General features: G+C 41.2%; 1 protein-coding gene across 8 annotated transcripts in view; it reads right to left on the bottom strand.

Annotated features, from left to right (window-relative positions):
• Positions 1 to 17,382, bottom strand: part of JAK1 (Janus kinase 1) — a 66,411-nt gene that overhangs the window by 2,455 nt on the left and 46,574 nt on the right. For 2 of the 8 annotated variants that reach the window (XM_075097350.1, XM_075097354.1), the window contains 18 exons: positions 17,034 to 17,376; positions 15,341 to 15,514; positions 14,451 to 14,608; positions 13,596 to 13,728; positions 11,856 to 12,045; positions 9,752 to 9,858; positions 8,287 to 8,433; positions 7,404 to 7,491; positions 6,721 to 6,848; positions 6,195 to 6,330; positions 5,596 to 5,747; positions 4,304 to 4,454; positions 3,458 to 3,552; positions 3,082 to 3,274; positions 2,356 to 2,480; positions 1,434 to 1,606; positions 857 to 974; positions 379 to 489 (listed from right to left, as the gene is read on the bottom strand). In XM_075097350.1, coding sequence (XP_074953451.1) covers positions 379 to 489; positions 857 to 974; positions 1,434 to 1,606; positions 2,356 to 2,480; positions 3,082 to 3,274; positions 3,458 to 3,552; positions 4,304 to 4,454; positions 5,596 to 5,747; positions 6,195 to 6,330; positions 6,721 to 6,848; positions 7,404 to 7,491; positions 8,287 to 8,433; positions 9,752 to 9,858; positions 11,856 to 12,045; positions 13,596 to 13,728; positions 14,451 to 14,608; positions 15,341 to 15,514; positions 17,034 to 17,376 — 2,722 coding nt within the window. The remainder of the gene's footprint in view (positions 1 to 378; positions 490 to 856; positions 975 to 1,433; positions 1,607 to 2,355; positions 2,481 to 3,081; positions 3,275 to 3,457; positions 3,553 to 4,303; positions 4,455 to 5,595; positions 5,748 to 6,194; positions 6,331 to 6,720; positions 6,849 to 7,403; positions 7,492 to 8,286; positions 8,434 to 9,751; positions 9,859 to 11,855; positions 12,046 to 13,595; positions 13,729 to 14,450; positions 14,609 to 15,340; positions 15,515 to 17,033; positions 17,377 to 17,382) is intronic. The other 6 variants (XM_075097351.1, XM_075097355.1, XM_075097352.1 and 3 more) reach the window with 3 other exon arrangements.

Genomic DNA, 17,382 nt, shown 5'->3' with positions numbered 1-17,382 from the left:
CTCCACCAGGGGCAGGAGGAGACAAGCTGCACATCGGGGCCTGCTAACCGAGACCCTGCTGGGGTGCTTCTCGGTCTGGGTTGGTGCACACCCAGGAACTCTGTATTTCAAAAATTAGGATTCTGAATGAATTTTACATGGATCCAGATACTAAAGCAAGTTCTTGACCCCTCTGAAGGGATGTTGCAAGCTTGGGAACGTCAAAAACCATTTTAAAATAATGCTTAAAAACCTTGGAAATGCTTTTTTAATAGCACACACTAAGCATTTCCTACCAAGATTAGCCAGGTCTATTCAACCGTGAATGTGTGGTGCTCTTGCTGCTAATTTATTATCAAAGGAAGGACACCATTATCGAAGTGTAGGTGCATCCATTACCTCCTCTGGGCAGTTGGGTGGACGTGGCAAACGCTTTTCTTCTTGCAAGACACGCACCAGCCGTGCTACTGTCATCTGTCCCTGCGTGGGGCCGATCATTTTCAAGAACTCCTGTGAAAAGAGCAGGAGTCAGCTGTGCATTCTCTTGCTCTGCACAAATCAAGGCTGTTTCAATTTGACATTAAGATGACATTTGAACCTCAAAATTAAAACGAACACTAGATGCTTATCGTACAGATACCGTGCACCATATACTCGCATTAGAAAACAGACAGTAACATTTATAGTTTCCTCAACAGGACATGCAGCCACCCCAGCTTATCTCTGTACAGGGTCTTTAGTGAAAGACAACCACGAGGGTTGTTTTCAGGAGATAAAGACATTTGTTCCACTTTTTGTTTCCAAAAATAATAAAATTATTTTTAAAAACCATCTAATCTAAGCAGCTTGTGCAGCAATTTCTTTTACAACCACTTACTGCCATGGGACTGGACTCCGAATCACAGTAGGTAAGCAGTTCATACAGTGTCACCCCAAACGACCAGACGTCTGAGGCAATATAAAATTTACTCTGTAGCAAGCATTCTGGAGCATACCTGTGGACACAACATGACAGCGTTAAATTTTATTCAGAGCTGCACAGATCTACTCATACATGCACAACCCATATGCATTTAAAATAAGCAAACTGAAGAGGCACGTTCTGCATTTGTGGCGCCCTTGTACATAAATCAGTGTGCCCACAGGGCTTGGGGTGCCCCAGAAGTAGTAAATAAGGTGCAACGATTACAGAGCAAGTCACTGAAACTAAAGGAGACCAAAACCAAAAACAAGATTCTGGGAAAATGGCTCGTTAAGTGCAGGAAGAAATAAAAGAGCACCAGAGAACATAAGTATAGGCTACCAGGTGCCTCTTCTGGCTCTGATGTTGTGTCTTTATTTAGGCCATTTATCAAAACAGGAAAAATCTTCAGGATGCCTAAAAGCCTAAGTCTAGGAACGGGCAAGTTATTCCACTGCAGTCTGGTTAAAGAAAATGAGTTACAAGTTACTACCAAAAAACAGGGCTGTCGAGGTCATCTTTGACAGTGTAGTACTCCTTGTCGGTCTCGATGGCTTTGGTGAGACCGAAGTCTCCAATCTTCACTCTGTTCTCGCTTTCAACAAGGACGTTTCTTGCCGCCAAGTCACGGTGCACGTACTGACAGGAGCCCAGATAGTCCATTCCCTAAGAGAGAAGAAAGCCTTTTATGCTAGTTTCTCCACTACTTTAAACACTGTTTTTCTCCAACTTCCCCTTCAAATGCTCCCTTGCTCTCTCCAGGTTTCCCGTGAGGTTCTCTGTTGGCACTTCCCAGAGTCCTTTTCGACACTGCCCCCCTTAAACTCGGGTTTTGGGTTCCTCATCTGTTGAGACTGCTGTTTCTGCTTTGCTTTCTAATTTTCAGCTGATCAGCCACCATCTTCAAACCCCTCTCTCCGCAGCAACTGTGCCTTTGTGTGCTGCTAAAACTGATACTGATATTAGACCTGAAAGTCTGTCTCTATGCCCGGTCCACCATAATCACAAAACCAGTCTCTTGCAGAAAGCACGTTGCTTCACATGGCCTGACTGCACTCGCATCTCTTCCTTGCTTTAGACTTTCACGTTGCTCCCTCCCTGTTGCCAACACACCCTTTCTAAATGCTGTCCTCCCTCCCTCCTAATACTTCAAATTCTGCAGTAGGAACAACTTCTTCCCATAGTAAACTTTTACGCAAGGGAACCTGGTAGTTATTCCCTTGCTGATCTTTGCGCCGGCAGCACCTGAAGCATAGGAGAGGCTGCTTCAGGATTCAGATCCTTGGGGACAAAGCAAGGAGAATGGTTTTGTTCATAAAGCGAGCCTCTCCTCCCCTCCTCTCCTCACTCTATTAAATTAAATATTAAACTAATCAAACAGAAGAGTTGCAGGAAGGCTCTGGTGCCAGGCTCACCTTGCAGATCTGAACTGCGTATCTGAGAAGTTGTTTGAGATTGATTTTGTTCTTGTTCCGGGGGAGATACTCCTTTAGGCTCCCAGAAGGAAGAAATTCCATGATGAGTTTAATCCCACTTCCTCCTAAAAACAGAATGTGTGCTTAATTTGCAGATATGTGACCCTTCTCACGTCATTACCACCAATAACTTTGGTACAAGCCCACAGCACTGTGGGCTCTAACAGCATCCCATGGCTATGGGCTCACTCCCATTACCAGTCACTGGACCAGTCCAGAGGAGAATCTGTTCCAGGCAGGACAGGTAACTGAACTTAGAGTTCTTAATATTGTCTTAATCACTACTGCAAATGCAAAAATATAAGACAATAGGGCCCTTTTCTATTAATGACCTATGCTTCCAATAATCACCTCTTGGTTTATGGGGTTATGGCCCGGCTGCAATGGTCAGCTCGCCCCTGGAACACAGACACCAGCCTGCCCAGCTGCTCGTTTTTTTTACTGGATTTGGTGAGAACATCAACCATGTTGCTCATATCCAGGTCAGCCAAGCATAAAAATGGGCGGGAGGAGGACTTCAGAGGTAAATTGCTGCTTTTTCCCTGAAGAAAGATCTAAACTCATAAGACTGAACTAAGACCGTTTTGCTTTTTAAAATGCTTCATTTTTGAAGGAAAACCCTTCTACTTTTAGTGTCTACTTTTAACATTCTACATGAAGACTTACCATCTTCTGTGCAAATTCCCTTGTATTTGACAATGTTCTCATGATAAAGATTCCTCAAGATTTCTATTTCCTTCTTGAGATCAGCGATGTGATTCCCTCCACTCTCTGGCTTTAGAGATTTAACTGCCACTTGCTCCCCTGTGTTGTCACCTTCTGGGTCGTATCTGCAGAGTTCAACCTTACCGAAGTGGCCCTAATTGTAAAAGAAGAGATTGTGCTATTTAACACAGCACTCACTAACCATAGTGTTGCTGATGCTAAATTTTAGGCATTTATGATTCACACCTTCCTCACGTGATGCAGAGAGGATGCACAGACAGCTGTACATACACACACACAAAGCACGTATCTAGTTCTGTATCTGACATTCTCTTACCTCTCCCAAATCACGGATTCTTTTCAAGAATCGTTTTTCAAAGAGCGTGGGATCAACCTCTGTAACAGGCTTCTTCTCCGAGACAATATCAGGATCTGGGAGTGGGAAAAAAAGTCCCGGGTCAGACAGGTTCCCACAGGGACACCTGGGTCTTGACACTTCAAGGCATCCTTGGCTGCTTCCATTCTGCCGCTGTCAGTGCATTTCTATCCCTACTGTCACAACTTCCCTTATTTAAACCCTGCCTACTTCCTGACAAGGAATTCCCTCCATTTGTATATGCCTGCCTATCACTTGCTGATCTTCCTCACTTTGTGGGTTGCTCACTGGGTCATATTCCAGATTCTGATTCAGTTTCCTCTCAACATACTTCCTACCCTGTAGTAGTTATTCAGCTTCTATGATTATTTATATGAGGTATGGGACATCAGGTTTTGCCCTTAATTGATTTTCTGTTAGTTGTTCGGTAGTAACGTCAACATAAGATGAACCAGGAACCAGAGTTATCTGTTTTAATGCCCTGATTTGGTCAAGAGAGTCCTATGGAAATGGAGCTCAAAGATTGTCTTGAAACTAACTTAAGCTGTTACATAAGATAGGGACCATCAAATGAAATGGCAGCAACACCAACACAACGTAAGCCCCACATTCAGTATGAATTAAATGCTTGCATCCTATTTGCACTCATCTATAGAAAAGGGCTACTTCCGTTGTTGTAAGGACGCAATGCGCTCCTGCCAATACAACCGTACGCATGCAAGAAGGCTGCTCTAAGGTGTCCAACACAGCCAAAGAAACAGCCTTCCTTATCCCTCCCTCCAGCTGCGAAGCGAAAGCAGGCCTTACTTTGTTCCTCCAGTTTGTTGATGTCTCTCATGATTGCTCTGAAGAAGGGTCTCTGATGGGGGTCATAGTTCATGCACTGTTTCATCAGGTCAGCCAGTTCCTTGCATGATGGTGTTGCCAACACAAAATGCCCCTCGTAGAACCTCTCCTTCTGCAAGGTGCAAATGGAAACTCCTGCGTGAATTTTAGCTTTTAACTTAATAAACCCATGTTCTACATGGATTGATTGACAGATTATGATCTACAGGATCCTAACATGACCCTTAGATCCTTAACTCATTGTGAGCTTTTACTTGACTTTGCCAAGGAAATCCTCCTTTTCATCTTTAACTCTAAACCATCTCCTACTAGTAGAGAATTATTATTGTGCTGAATTTGGTGTAGGTTGCAGCAATCACTTAAAACACATGAAGTTTCTAAAATGGGCTGAAGAGTTCACCTTTCAGAAGTTATTTTTCTGCCGTGTTTGCCATGGTATTTATGCACCAGGACAAGCAGCCGAGTGGAAATGCTTGCCAAGGAAACAGCACAATACTGGCTGGCCTTCACAACTTCTGAGAAGGTACCAGCTTCAGGGCAGATGGGATGAGGGCAGTCTTGTGCATTTTCTAAGCTTAGCAGAACTACCCCAAGAGATCTGCCACAAGCAGGAAGCAGACCGTAGCCAGGACAGCAAGTTTCTTTCAGCTGCCTCCTGTTAAAACAACTTGGGGGGTGACTCAAGTACTCAGTCGTTTCTTTCATATGAGCAGCAGCTGCCTTACCCCATCGCCTTACCAGCGCAGCAAAACTTCAGGAGGGAAAAAGCACATTTGGATTGGAATATATACTGAGGGACTCCAGCAGCGATGAATAGACATTGCCAGCAGTAAGGCAGAACAAGACTTATTTACATTTTTTTCTAGATTTCAGAGCCAACAATAATTGGGTGACACAAGAGACCAGTTCTGAACCAATGTCCAAAAGAAACAAGCAAGAACAAGCAAGAACTGATCATAGGGGTTAGAAATGGACAGGTGTGAGAGCATCAGAAGTTCTGTTTAATTGCTACTATGCTGAGTTTTGAAAATCCCCACAAGGTCAGGTTGAAGCAATAATCAGCAATATTTGTAGGAAGGACAAGACTTCCCACTGCAACCCGTGGCAATTTAGATGGATCAGCCCCTTATCAAGTCCAGCTGAGCTGGATTTCTCATGTAAGTTGAAAGCAACTCAAATTGGGTATGGAAACCAAAGCGCCAAAGAGGGTGTATCTGAGATGTCAAGGTAAACTTCATGTAACATAGTTTTACCTCTGCTAACGTCTTGTCTTTCAGTGGTATTTCTCCATTATAGCAGATTTCCCACAGTGTTGTACCGAAACTCCACTTATCAGCTGCAATGCTTAAATTTTTGCAGTCTTCAACACATTCAGGTGCAATCCAGGGGATTCGCTCAACGCATTCTTAGATAAAACACAGAATCAAAGCATTTTGGAGTTAATATCAAAGGACTAAAAAACCAGCCTTCTAACTGAATTATTCTAATCTAACAGCTGCTTAACTAAAATAAACTAAAGCTGCAGTATTTGTCCAGTTTCAGGGAAATCTTGATTCTCAAATCCCTGTTCTCAAAAGGATGTTTCTGTGGCTTTTACAAGCTCGTGCCTTGAGCCATCAGAAATTCTGATTCCTTCTATACTACCTCACTAGACTTAACGTGACTTTTTAAGAGAAATGAATGCAACAAGCATCCACTGTCAGCAAGTGTCCTTCACTTCCCTGTAGTTTTCAGATTCATGGAAGCTGATTTACTTCTATTCTAGAGCCAGTTCTAGCTGGTTTATACCAGCTGTTTTCTTCCTTTACCCCTCCCCACCACACTCGAGAGAAATCTGACCCCTGTACCATACCTTGTCTGGTCAGCACAGTTATTGGTATTCCTGGGTCGCTCAGCTTTATGAAAGGACCATATTCAGTGTCAATTCCTTCTCTTGCCAGTAGGATGTTTTTAGTACACACATTTCCATGTACCAAATCCTTATCCTCCTGCAGTAAGGGAGGAAAAGAATATAGTGAGTCCAGTGAGCTAGAAATGCTCTGCAAGTGCTTTAACATGCCTATAGCGTAGGGGATCACTGTAAAATAGTCCAGGCTGAAATAAAAAAATACAGCTTGGAAGAAATTATCCTAGAGAAAAACAGGGAAAGCAGGAGCAGGGAAACATACTGTGCACACTTAAGCATTTGTATTTGTAGAGCTGATGCATTTTGGAAAAAAAGACCAACATTGTATTCGTTTTTCACAAGGAGCAAAATTGCTCACTGCACAGTCCCACTACCTGAGAAAGGAAATTCATTAGCTACTAACGCACAATAACCTCTGCAGTGTTAGACTGCAGCAGCAACAGGCAACGCTTTTGTCAAGATGCATTCTTACCAAGTAGCTTAGTGCACTTGCAAGTTGCTTGGCAACTTTGAATTTCCACGGAGTTGTCAGAACTTCACTCTTCCGATGCATGAAGAGATCCAGAGGCCCAAATTCCACAAACTCTTCAACCATGATATCTACAAAGTCAGGTGCATAAAGTCAGTATTGCAATAACCAGTGCCTGGAGCAATCCAATAAGCCTGTTACCATCTTTCCCCCCACCACCAGGCAAGCTGGTTACAATATGCCTTTATATCACCTTCCTCAAAGTTTATTTCAGTGCTCAGAGTCCAAGTTAAAAGGCTGAGAAGAGTGGCTTTATGTGGTATATGAACACTAAACCTGGAAAAAAGCGTTTCAAAGACCACAGGGCAGACCCTTCCCAGGGAAATAACTTATTCCTGAAGGCTGGTTTGTATTAACGCTACCACCATCGCTCTGTCGTTCCAACCTCAAGGAATCACCCTCTTAGGCACTTACTCAAGAACAGCATTGGAAGAGGAAACTTGCTAGTGAAGGACTTTGCAGCTGCCTTGCTCTTCCAATTCCGCTTCTGTCTGCACTGAAGAATCAAGAGGCAGCAGCTGCTAACCCCATCTACCCCCATGCTAGCACTGAACCGAATGGCTACCCTGTCCCTACCGAGCCTGCTGCTTAAGCGTGCTGCTTAGGGAGATGTTCACTGAACTCACTTTCTAAATCACGGACGCAGACTCCATGGAGGAGGACAATGTGCTTGTGAGACACCTGCCTCATCATGCTTGCCGTTTCAAAGAATGCCTGTTAGAAAGCGAAAGAGGTTAGCCATTAAACTGCTAGTCCTTGTGGCAGTCATCCAAGTGTTTAACAAATACAGAGCATCAAGTAACAAACACATTTGCAAAAGATTATTGTGTTTTCCAGTAATATAAGGGTCAACAGTCGTAGGCATGTGCCATCCCACTGTAGTAATGGGGCAGGGGAGTGCTGTCAGAGATGGGCTGTTGTTCACTAGGTCATGTAAGCAACCAGTGCTCTTCCCTGCACTCTCACAGACACACATATACAATGTCTTAGCACCCCCTGTGTGACGCTTTAGCCTCTCTTATTAGACGATTAAGCAAAATGCAGATCAAGCAACTTGCCTATGGCCATGTCGATAACAGAACTGGTGACAGACTCATAGCCCAACGCACCAGGCGGAAGTAATTTCTGGCAGACAGCAGTACCCTCGCTGAACTCCATGGCTCTCAGCTGACACAGTTGCGAGACCATGGGTATGGGTATGATGGTGCATTCCATACCACTGAAAGGTCTGGGTCCCTTTTCCTTGCACTACAGTCTGCATGCGTGCAGGCTGGAAGCGAGCACTGGCATGCTCCAACCAGACCCGATGCTGCTGCCTGGCTGATGAGATCAGCTTACTGAGTACCTCAAAAGTGATGGTTAGTGATGGATTTGAGCATTTCCCATTCCAGCATTTTCCCAGTCCCCTCCTATACACACAACCCTTTGTTTTAAAGGCTTTTCCATAATTAACCATGTCCAATATTGTGAGACTCTGTTTGTACAGCAGACAAAAAGGAAAAAACTTGCCAAAGAAATGTCTCTGTGGCTGGGGTCCAAGACTTTGAGGAGGACTTTAATCTCTTTTTCATTTTGATATCCTTCATTCTCATCATCTTTGTAGTTGAGAATGCCTGAGTAAATCTGTGTTCTCGTCCCTCTTCCGAGATGTTCATCCTAAGACATAACACACCATATATTTTTCAAACCAGGACATGAAGCAAACAAGTGTAGATCTACACAAATACTTGAATCTGCACCCTATTCTGCCTCTCCAAGTAGCAAGTGGACTTAGCCCTCCACTTCATCTAGCTACATATCGACTTAAAATTATTACAGTGAGAAACCAACAACAGGTGATATTCTTTCCTTTAGTTGCTCTGAGCACACTCACCACTATAAACTCACTTGATATAAAAGGGCTGTTACATCTCCATTAACATCAAACAGGTTTGGTGTGATTTAACATTATTAAAGACCAAATGAATAAATAACTACTGTACTATTATTACAACAAGCTGCTATTGAGTGAATGTTTAATGTGTTTCCAAAAGTTAGAGGAAGTAGTATTTCAATGGAACACTTTGTTTGGGAAAGCAATTTCCTCCTAAATAACAGAGGATCCTGCCTTGGGATATCTTTTCAGGAAGTCTGTATGCTGACAGTAAACGTAACAATCAAAAAACAATTAACATAATCTATATCTGTCCACCCTAATCAGTGATGCAATTTAAAAATACAAAAACAGACAAACAAACAAAACCACAAACAAACAAACAAAAACCCTCAACAAAAACACAAAATCTTTTTATTTAATGGAAGAAGCTAACTGCATGATTTAAGAGCTCAGGTCTGAAATGTGATTTATGCATTCAAGCCACTGTGTGTTTTTTGAAGTTTATTCAGGTCACCTAATAATGCACCTGTTTGCATCACTAACTGCAAACAACTGTCACAAAATTCAGCAAAATATGTGCCATATCAGTTTGGAACACAAAATTTTGAATGCTAAGATTCTTCAGAGCTAGCTTTTTAATATTTCACCCCTTTTTTTACTGTAGGGTGTTATCTTAAACCTCAAGTTGCCTGTTTCTTTGGTATGTCAGGCTTTAAAAGATACGGCCACATTTAGCAACAAACCAGCTAGGAAAAGCAGCTCTTAAGACTTCAATGATTTTTTAAGAATGACCTTAGAAGTATCTCTTTCCACAGACACTAGAAAATAGCTCAAATATCAATTTGGTTTCTAGTGAAAGGCATTGCTTCCAAGCTTCTCTTCTTTTTCCTCACAAAGACATACAAACATTTATATTCTGCAATAAGAGGCTTTAACACAAATAAAGATTCAAATGATGTTTTCCTGAGGAGAAATGGGAGTAGAACCACCAGCCAAAATGGGCTGTGATTTTATATTGCTTAATGTACTTAACTATGTTAAGTATGTTATGGGCTGTCACACTTCGTAAGAATGAAACACAGTTTGGCAGCTACCTACCTGCATGATTTCTTCCTTGAGGATTCGATGGAAACTCAGCTGCCCTAGGTGATAAACAGGCTGCCATTCCTGAGCCTTCTTGGTTGCAACTAGCAAGTTGGAGACTTCTGGAAGGCAGGGAGAGAAAATATGCTTTAAGACTTTTCAAAGATAACTGCATTCACCCTTCCCAGTCAATAACATTATTGTATATACTCACTGCAAGGTAAATCCCCAAATGAAAGAGGAGGGAGAAAAGAAGAAACTGTGGTGTAACTTCTGCTCAAGTAATTTCTATTCTGTCACTCAGATAATTCACTACAGGAGAGCTGCATATTTTATATTAAATAGACAATCTTAATATCAACCATATTGAGGCTGATATTAAGAAACTGATAGTGTTTACTGCACAGAGAAATACCTGGGACTGAAAGAGGCAATACCTCTGCTGTATATCAAGTAAAATAACACACGCCAACAGGTACATCCTGCCAACAGGTACATCTCCTTTCCAACATGGAGATAGGTAAGGGGTAGCTGGAGTCTCATTTCCTCTCTTGCCCTCCTTGAAAATGTCTTGTTCTCTGGGAAACACTAACAGTCTGTTTCCAGAGCACTAGAATTAAATCAGGGAATGGGAAACAGAAGGAAAAGACGCAGAAGCCCGGTGCTTCCTCCCACCTGCTTCTGGTCAGGGAGAGGCATGTTTAGATACAAAAGTCTTGCACATGAATTTTGTCTTCCTGTGTTTGACAGCAGGCATTATTTATTACGATGTGATGGTTTTGTATGTCTGTGTGCATGTGGCCTTCCCATTACTGGAAGCAGAACACATGCGTTGGGACTAAACCATGATGTAGCACTCTGAAAACAATCAGTAGTGAACCACACACTGGAAAAACTGCTTTATTTCTGCATCCTCTAAGCTTCCTTGTGAATAACCAATTAAATAGATTCAAAAAGAAGAAAAAAGGAAGAAGCAAAGAAAAAAACATGGAAGAGGCAGAACAGGGAAGAGCATCAATAATGCACTGGATCCCACTGTAACCAATGCCAATGAAAAGCTGAAGTGAGCAGTCAGCTCCTTGACCCGTTTTATTTCATTCCAAATACAGCTGTCAAAATATAATAAAAATGTCAAAATGTTTAATCTCTCCATGCTCCAGATAATGACCAATGTTCTTCAAAGTGCTGATAACCTCATTGTCTATCTACAGAGTACTCTCCTCTAAAACCATCAGTACAAGCAGGTAATTAAAGTAGCTCAGTTATTCCCCTTGTTCTAACAGGAAACCACTATCTGATCAACACAATCACACCACTGTGCTTCCTCTTTCATACAAAATTCAGCTGCAACACACTTGTAGTTTATAGCAAAAAATTCTACTAAGTGTTGGCGTTAACAGTTTAACAAATGCACGATTGTCCCAGCCCTCTAAAGTCATCCAGATCCATCAGAGATGAATCTACTGACTGCAAGGCTGTTCTGCTTGCTAACAGTTGTGGACCAAACCTTCCCTGCTGCGTCATGAAGTAATAGAGTAAACAACAGCTCATAATGAGAGCAAACATGCTTCAAACCAGAGGTTGCCACACAAACACTGCAGGTTGCAGTGATGCATGGCAGCACTGCCTGGCAGACGTGACTCATGGAGCAAAGGAAGAACCTTGTATAGGCCCCCATTTCGCCGCAGCATTGCAGCCCATGACTCTGAGTCAGCTGTGACATTTTCTTTTTAAACTAATCTAGAGTTCCACCTCTGCCATCGATACTGCAGGGCCAGCTGTTTAGGTGCAAAAAGGGAAACCAGAACTTTTCTCACTGTCATTTGAAAAGTTCCCACAAACAAAGCTCATGAGAAGCACCAGCCCCTGACCATCCCTGTGCTGAGCTTGTAACGTTAAAAGGAAACCCTATAAAACCTTGTTCACAGCGCTTGCTTTTGCTTTTTGACATGACTCCTCCTCCACGGAGAAGAAACAAACTATATATAAATTTAAAAATGACAAAAGACCTTCACACAAGAATACAGAATAAACCAAAGACACTAAGAATGCTTCCTACTTCTGGAGTTCGTTTTCCTTCAACAACAAAGTTTGTTGCTTCTCTTAAAGGACAGACTACCTCTTGGTTTTGGTTGGCAGCACCTCTTCAGTGTAAAGCTTATGTTGTCTGTTCGAAGTATTTGTCCTTTCAGGTGATCCATCAGCTCTTTTAAGGATGAGAAAGACTTGTTTGAACCGTGTAGGGAGTACCCGCCTTTCTTCACCTCAATCTGGAAGTTCTTGTACTGGATTGAATTATTTATCATCTGCTATTGGGGGGGGGGGGGAGGGAAAGAAAGCAAAATATCAGTCATTAAAAGGAAAGAATGTTTGTAAAGCGATAAAAGCTCCCCCAACACCTTTGAAATTACATGTAGGACCAGTTAATCACTTGCTCCTAAGCTAGGGTTCTCTAATCAAACTCCAATAAAGTAGAAAAAGGCCCCAAAATTCCTATAACCTTCAGTCCCAGGAAGGCTCATAACAACACAGTGGAAGAAGAGTGACATAAAGATGCAGTCATCTAACAAGTCCAATTATGGCTTCTGAGTTTTGCAGAGCCTGAAAGTATGCAGAAGCCCTGACTCTTCAGAAGGAATTTTCTCTTCACTTGGTCAAGAACTGCAGAATCTGGACCATGGTTTCAAAAACTCAACTTAAAAATAGCAAAACTGCCTTTTACAACCCAGATTGTTCAACAAGTGAAACAAAAATTCAGGCTATTGTTCAAACCTGCCAGTTTCATTCAGAGATACTGGGGAAGAATGACTGAACTTTTGTACTTATCTATCTCATGCCCGGGCCCTTTCAAGTTCTACCCTCTACTCCTGCCTCCTCACCTCTACTGTACTGCAGCTTTGTGTCACCTGTCTTTCCTCTCTAAGCCTTGCAATAAGGATGAATGATTTCCAAGACAAAATTCATTTCTTCTTTCAATGCCTCAGATGCCCACTCTATTAAGGACAGTGTTGATCATAGTTTTTTTTTTTTGCAAATGTCTACAGAAGATGAACCAAATATCAATGCTAAGAGATTACTATTATTTCCAAGATGGTTTTTTATCTATTTGTTGTTTCTTGTTTCAAATGTTCCTTCTTGACCTCATCAATTCTATGAACATTTTTTTCCTAAGAGAAGGAAAACAGTTTATATACTTTTACGCTGTTACTATTCTTGTGTGAATACTTTTAAGTATCTGCCCAAAACTAGCAAGTCAGCTGCAGACTTCCATCTGAGGTCTGTAAAATACAAACTTCTGTGCAGCTGCTCCATTCTTCTTTTCTACTTCTAACTGGTTCTCTCACCTATCTCACCTCATGAGCTTTTACTTATCACTCATCTTTCACAACATATGTTCCACCAGCTAACTGCATATGTCCCCTTCTGTGGTGCTCTGCTCATAAAGGCAATCGTCCTCATGCACTATTCTTTTACTTTCATTGTCAGTTAAAATAGATTCATTTAATTAAATTCATGTTCAAGAAGCATTAGGTAAGTTGCAGTGACAAATTCTGTATGTCATTCTCACACCATATGAGTTTTAAAAGCTTAATTTCAATCATGTCTATGCACAGTCTTACTGCTATGAATGGAAGTGTTCTGGATGTAATAAATCATATTTGCAGAGGTGGTGTATCTGTAGAGATAGCACAGGTGTCCAGGAAAAACAAAGCTATGAGTACAAGTATCTACAAGTATCTGCTGCATCAGCTATCAAAGATAAGAGTGTCTTCCCTAAAGAACATAAATGTATCAACATGGATTACAAGGAGCTGCTAGTCTTTAGGTCATTATCAGATTACTGCTGGGAATGCCACACCTGATGTACCTCTGAGCCTTCAAAACAAGTCACTGTCATGAGAATGTGGCTAAAGTTCGTGCAGCTCCATCTCAACACATACATTCCTGCTTCGTTCCCTTCCTGACGCAGTTTGTTGATGGCGTATTCCGTGCTGAAAGAGTCAATGTATAAATGAGGAAAACCAACAAATGAGCAGTTGCATCCAGAATCTATTATTAGTAAATGCACAGGAGAGTAATCCTATATTTGGAACAAAAATGTCTAACAGCAACTTAGAAGTATTTATATTATTAAAACCTAATTTAATTGTGTGCATTACACACACTCTCATCTAGCTGCAAAAGAGCCAGGCAATAAAGTTTTATTAAGTTCTTAGCATGCTCAACGGGGAAATTCTGCATCCAACACAGTGCACACATATAGACTCAGTTTTCTATATATTGCATCTTCAAACATAAAGGGAAAAGCCAAAAAGGTGGGCAGAAAGGAAAATAATTGCTTTCGCTAATTTAAAAAACAAAGGCTTTGTGCCTCCATCCAAGAACTCCCAGGATCAGTGCAGATACAGTTCAACTTTGTTTACCTAAAATATTCCCATCTGTTCAGCTGGCAATAATCTTTATAGCTATTAGTGAAGTAAGCCTCAAAACACTCTTATGATGAGGAAACACTGGATTTATAGTTGATAAATAAGTTGATGTGGAGAGAAACGGTGATTATTTATTCATATAATCATTAGAAAAAGTCAGTTCTACAATCTTCTGTTAACTGACAACCTTCCAAATGTCAGATTTCTTCAATGGTTTCAATATGCAGCAGTAGTAGAGGACTAATTATTCAAGTGGAAAAATTAAAATCAAATGTTTTACTAACCAAATGGGTCCATGGCATCCATTTTTTATGTTGTGCTCAATAAGTGGAGGAGCCACATCTGTGCAGAGGTAATGGTGGGCATCTGCTGTAAGTCTGAAGTACCCATCTATCAATGATGCAAATGACAGGGCCTCGTCATGTGAGGACAGTTTTAATTCCTACACCAAAAAGATATTTTAGTAAAGAATTCTTACAATTCTTTTAAAACATTTCAGGAGCATTTTAATACCAGCAATTTTTGCATAGAGCAGCTAAAAAATTGTCCAGAAACCTACCACAGAAAACCATACACATTTAGGGAGCCAACACTGACCATTCTCTATCCTCCCTACTCATCACTGGCTAGAAACTACCATTCTCCAGCGTGATTTATATTCTGCTGTAATCCTACATCAGATCTGTAAGGCAAGCTCTTGTGCCAGCCTTCGTGAAATGCCAGGAATGGGGCAGTCATGTTGGATTTGACGCCAAGGGCACTCTGGCAGCTCCTTTCCAAATTGTAACAGCTGGCAGCCCACAGGAAGAAGAACTGGGTAGCTATACACTAACTCCCCTCCCTCCTGGGTCCTTTCTGCATTTGCCTCCACTCCCTCTGCCATCCTTGCTGAGTTCCTATTTCCTGATGCTGCTTTTGGCTATCCAGTCTGTACAGAGGAAGGCCATGGGCTGAGAAGCATATCACGGAGGCCACCAGGCACAGTAACAAGTGTAGAGAAACAACTGTGCTCAGCAACTTGCTGCTCTTAGAAGAGCAAATTTGCATTTGTACAGTGTTGGGGGTAGCATACTTAAGTGTTATTTAAGAGTCCCATTAGAAAATGTTCCTCAAGGAGGTTGTCACCTGTAGCCCGACAACAGTGTTGTCAGCTATAGCTTCCCATGGTTCTTACCATTCTTTTGTTATCCTGCTTGTTAATGCTAACTGTAGACTCCTTGATGACAATGTGGGTGATTTCAGGAAAATAGGAAAAATTGTTCCACGAGTCTCGAATTTTGTGCTTTTCTTCATCCTTTTTGGTTTTGCCATCAGATTTTTTCTTCTTCTCTTTCTCTGCCTGTACAGACTGTAAATATATTTTGGATAAAAGTATGCTAATAAAATTTTTTTTTAGCACAGTATTTTTACTCTAAAACAAAACTCATGACAAATTAATTGTCCACAGCTATTTAATTCTTGAATGCTTTTTGCACAAAATTATCAATTCATTTACACGTACGATGTATCTGCATTGCAAGGATATAGTTCTATCAAGAATTGCCCATGAGACAGTTTTCATGGGGATGAAAGCAAGCAGTCATTAGCTAGGCAACTTATCTCTCTTGGTATGTTAGCAATAGTTTCAGTAGCAGTACAGGGCTGAAAAGGTTCTACTGAAATTTCTAAATTATGTACTTGAAAAAGACTCTCAGAGCTCTACCCAAAAGGCAAGAGCCGCATTCTCCCCACACTGCATGCCTGAACTGCTGACAACAGATTAAATTCTGCATGCAGAACACAATGAAGCTAAGCATCTTACAGGTCAGAAGTTATTGAAAATTATTAGTAGCTACTTTTTTTAAAAAGATAAGTGTTCAGGCTGAGCAAAGCTTCCTGCTAGTCACAGCAAGGTTCTCACCGAGATGACAGTCTTTGGTTTAGGCATTTAAATAAATATAATCTATAAATCAGCAGAAACAAGAGTCTTACAAGAAACAGGCTGCACTTCTTGCAAGCTCTTCTGTTCAAATATCAGTTCTTCCTCCCCCCGCCCCCCCATTAATATAATAATTTAAAAGAAATTCTATATCAGAGGTAGTTACATTACAACTAAACGGAGTGAAGTACAATACTTGCTATGCCACAAAAGATAACTATCGGTAGGTTTCTCATCACTGTGGGGATCTGAGGCATGCAAAAAGAGGTCCATTTGTTCAAGTATTGCATATGGAGAAAAACTGTAGAATATACCATATTCCCCTCAAACCTAGAGCACATTTAATATTTATGTACACAAAGTACACAAGAGGTTAAGCAAAGTGACCTCAATTAGCAGCACTGAAACAAGGAACAACATATAAAATATCTCTGACATGAAAAAGCTTGGCTTTAATGTCACTATATTTTATTCATGAAAAGTCTGTGAGTATGAGCGAACACGGCACTCGGGATGCCATATACAGAAAAGCATTAACGGACTTTGATATCAAGGCAGAGCACCAAACCTTAAGGACCTCCACAGATATTAATCTTTCATGACTTGTGACTGGTCTGGCAGGCGTAGTACAGTCTTTAATTTTCCCAATGAACTTTCCTGGTGAACAAGTTGCCCACAGAGCTTGTGCACAGTCCACCCTTGGAAGATTTCAAGACCAGAATGGATAAAACCCTGAGCAACGTGGCCTGATCTCATAGCTAACCCTGAACAGGGGTTGGACTACAGACCTCCTGATGTCCCTTCCAACCTGCACAATCCTATAATCCTATGAAAGAAGCCCCTTCAATAAAAAGCTGATCTGTAGTGTCTGAAGATCATGACCATTTTTTAACAGTTGTTACTCCCCCAAAAGCAATCCTCTAATTGCCATTTATCAAGGGATACTTACATTTGGCTTGAGCCTCCACTGAATTCCATTGTTTCCTGTTACAATGACTTCATATAGTGGGAGAATCTCATTGTCTCCATAATGAAATCTATTTATTTCATTCTCAGATGAAATCAGCAAAAATGAAGTCTCAAAAATTTCTGCTCCATAATGTTTGGTCAAGGTCTCCATTGTTGACAAGTATTTAACTTTCAGATCACGTGGAGACACACTACTGTCACAAATGGTTTTGTTGTTAAACTCTTTAAGGAAATGCTTGAAAACATTATTTATCCGAATCCTGGTTAAGAAGTTCCTCTGTCTGATAGTCTTGTTCAAAGTTTCAGGGATATAATGCTTGTAACTAGAA

The sequence above is a fragment of the Phalacrocorax aristotelis genome, chromosome 6, assembly GCF_949628215.1.
Source record: "Phalacrocorax aristotelis chromosome 6, bGulAri2.1, whole genome shotgun sequence".
In the NCBI taxonomy this organism is placed as follows: Eukaryota; Metazoa; Chordata; class Aves; order Suliformes; family Phalacrocoracidae; genus Phalacrocorax; species Phalacrocorax aristotelis.
Note: the sequence above shows the minus strand (reverse complement) of the source record. Positions and strands in the feature narration are given on the sequence as shown.